Genomic DNA, 2,353 nt, shown 5'->3' with positions numbered 1-2,353 from the left:
TCTTCTATGTATATATATATATTATATATGTACTTATGTACTTCTTATTCTTTTATGTATATATGTACTTATGTATATATTTATATATTTATATATGTATATATTTATATATGTATATATGTATATATGTACCCTCTTATTATGTTTATCCTATTATTACCCTTCTTATTACTCCTTATAACTTTATCCTATTATTACCTATTCAACTTATGCTTATCATATTTACTTTATCATATCTACTTTATTATTTCTACTTTATCATTTCTGCTTATCATATCTACTTTATCATTTCTGCTTATCATATCTACTTTAACATTTCTGCTTAACTTCTGCTTAACTTATGCTTACTGAAAGCTTCCGTGGCTCAGTCGGCAGAGCGAACGGCTGTTAACCGTTAGGTCCTTGGTTCGATCCCAAGCGGAAGCGTCTTTTTTACTATTATTATTAACCTTTATGCTACTATTATTATTATTATCATCTTATTCACTTATTATTATATTATTATATTATATTATTATGTTCTTTTTTTATTCCCTTATTCCCTTATTCTTTCTCTTTAGTAGATATATTCTTATATTTCTATTTCTATTTATTATACTTATACATGTATATATGTATATATCTTTTTATACTTCCTTAGTATTTTACTTAGTATTTTACTTCCTATATCCTTATTAGATGTACCTACTTTATACTATTACCTATATGCTATTCTTATCCCTTTATACTATACTATTCTATTCCTCTTATACTATTCTTATCCCTTTATACCTTTATATTCTTATACTTTTATACTTTTATACTTTTATACCTATAACCATTTATACCTTTATACCTTTATACCTTTATACCTTTATACTTTATACTATTTCCTCTTATACCACCTATTCTTATTATAAAAATACGCCCCCCGTGGGGCTCGAACCCACGACCGCGCGGTTAAGAGCCGCGCGCTCTACCGACTGAGCTAGGAAGGCTCACAGATTATTAGTATTCTTGACTTCTAGACTATGACTATATTTATATATATTTTTATATTTATTTAAATTTTATTTTATTATTTATGTTTATTTTATATATGTAATGACTTATTATATTTATTCCTTTTTATTTCTATATTTCTTTATATATTATATATTACTTATTACTTATTACTTATTACTTATTTTATACCTATTATATATAGACTATCTTTACTATACCTTATTCTTATTTTTTACTTTTTACTTTTTACTTTTTATTTCTTCTATGTATATATATATATTATATATGTACTTATGTACTTCTTATTCTTTTATGTATATATGTACTTATGTATATATTTATATATTTATATATGTATATATTTATATATGTATATATGTATATATGTACCCTCTTATTATGTTTATCCTATTATTACCCCTTCTTATTACTCCTTATAACTTTATCCTATTATTACCTATTCAACTTATGCTTATCATATTTACTTTATCATATCTACTTTATTATTTCTACTTTATCATTTCTGCTTATCATATCTACTTTATCATTTCTGCTTATCATATCTACTTTAACATTTCTGCTTAACTTCTGCTTAACTTATGCTTACTGAAAGCTTCCGTGGCTCAGTCGGCAGAGCGAACGGCTGTTAACCGTTAGGTCCTTGGTTCGATCCCAAGCGGAAGCGTCTTTTTTACTATTATTATTAACCTTTATGCTACTATTATTATTATTATCATCTTATTCACTTATTATTATATTATTATATTATATTATTATGTTCTTTTTTTATTCCCTTATTCCCTTATTCTTTCTCTTTAGTAGATATATTCTTATATTTCTATTTCTATTTATTATACTTATACATGTATATATGTATATATCTTTTTATACTTCCTTAGTATTTTACTTAGTATTTTACTTCCTATATCCTTATTAGATGTACCTACTTTATACTATTACCTATATGCTATTCTTATCCCTTTATACTATACTATTCTATTCCTCTTATACTATTCTTATCCCTTTATACCTTTATATTCTTATACTTTTATACTTTTATACTTTTATACCTATAACCATTTATACCTTTATACCTTTATACCTTTATACCTTTATACTTTATACTATTTCCTCTTATACCACCTATTCTTATTATAAAAATACGCCCCCCGTGGGGCTCGAACCCACGACCGCGCGGTTAAGAGCCGCGCGCTCTACCGACTGAGCTAGGAAGGCTCACAGATTATTAGTATTCTTGACTTCTAGACTATGACTATATTTATATATATTTTTATATTTATTTAAATTTTATTTTATTATTTATGTTTATTTTATATATGTAATGACTTATTATATTTATTCCTTTTTA

General features: G+C 24.9%; 2 protein-coding genes across 2 annotated transcripts, besides 11 other annotated features; both read left to right on the top strand.

Moving 5' to 3' along the window:
• The first annotated feature begins 5 nt into the window (after window positions 1-5).
• Window positions 6-131: a microsatellite.
• A 301-nt stretch (window positions 132-432) lies between these two features.
• Window positions 433-518: a microsatellite.
• On the top strand, window positions 517-899 carry EDI_088900 (uncharacterized protein; the record flags this gene model as incomplete). Its single annotated transcript, XM_001740486.1, has 2 exons — window positions 517-614; window positions 641-899. The coding sequence occupies 2 exons, from the start codon at window positions 517-519 to the stop codon at window positions 897-899; spliced, it is 357 nt and encodes a 118-aa protein (XP_001740538.1).
• Window positions 520-662: a microsatellite.
• Window positions 561-631: a microsatellite.
• Window positions 900-1,017: 118 nt separating the features above from the next.
• Window positions 1,018-1,168: a microsatellite.
• Window positions 1,031-1,216: a microsatellite.
• A 31-nt stretch (window positions 1,217-1,247) lies between these two features.
• Window positions 1,248-1,373: a microsatellite.
• A 302-nt stretch (window positions 1,374-1,675) lies between these two features.
• Window positions 1,676-1,761: a microsatellite.
• On the top strand, window positions 1,760-2,142 carry EDI_088880 (uncharacterized protein; the record flags this gene model as incomplete). The annotated part of the gene is made up of 2 exons (XM_001740485.1): window positions 1,760-1,857; window positions 1,884-2,142. 2 exons carry the CDS (start codon window positions 1,760-1,762, stop codon window positions 2,140-2,142), a joined length of 357 nt encoding a protein of 118 aa, XP_001740537.1.
• Window positions 1,763-1,905: a microsatellite.
• Window positions 1,804-1,874: a microsatellite.
• Window positions 2,143-2,260: 118 nt separating the features above from the next.
• Window positions 2,261-2,350: a microsatellite.
• Window positions 2,351-2,353: the final 3 nt, after the last annotated feature.

This window comes from Entamoeba dispar, genomic scaffold (assembly GCF_000209125.1).
Source record: "Entamoeba dispar SAW760 scf_1105229462981 genomic scaffold, whole genome shotgun sequence".
Classification (NCBI taxonomy): domain Eukaryota; phylum Evosea; order Mastigamoebida; family Endamoebidae; genus Entamoeba; species Entamoeba dispar.
Note: the sequence above shows the minus strand (reverse complement) of the source record. Positions and strands in the feature narration are given on the sequence as shown.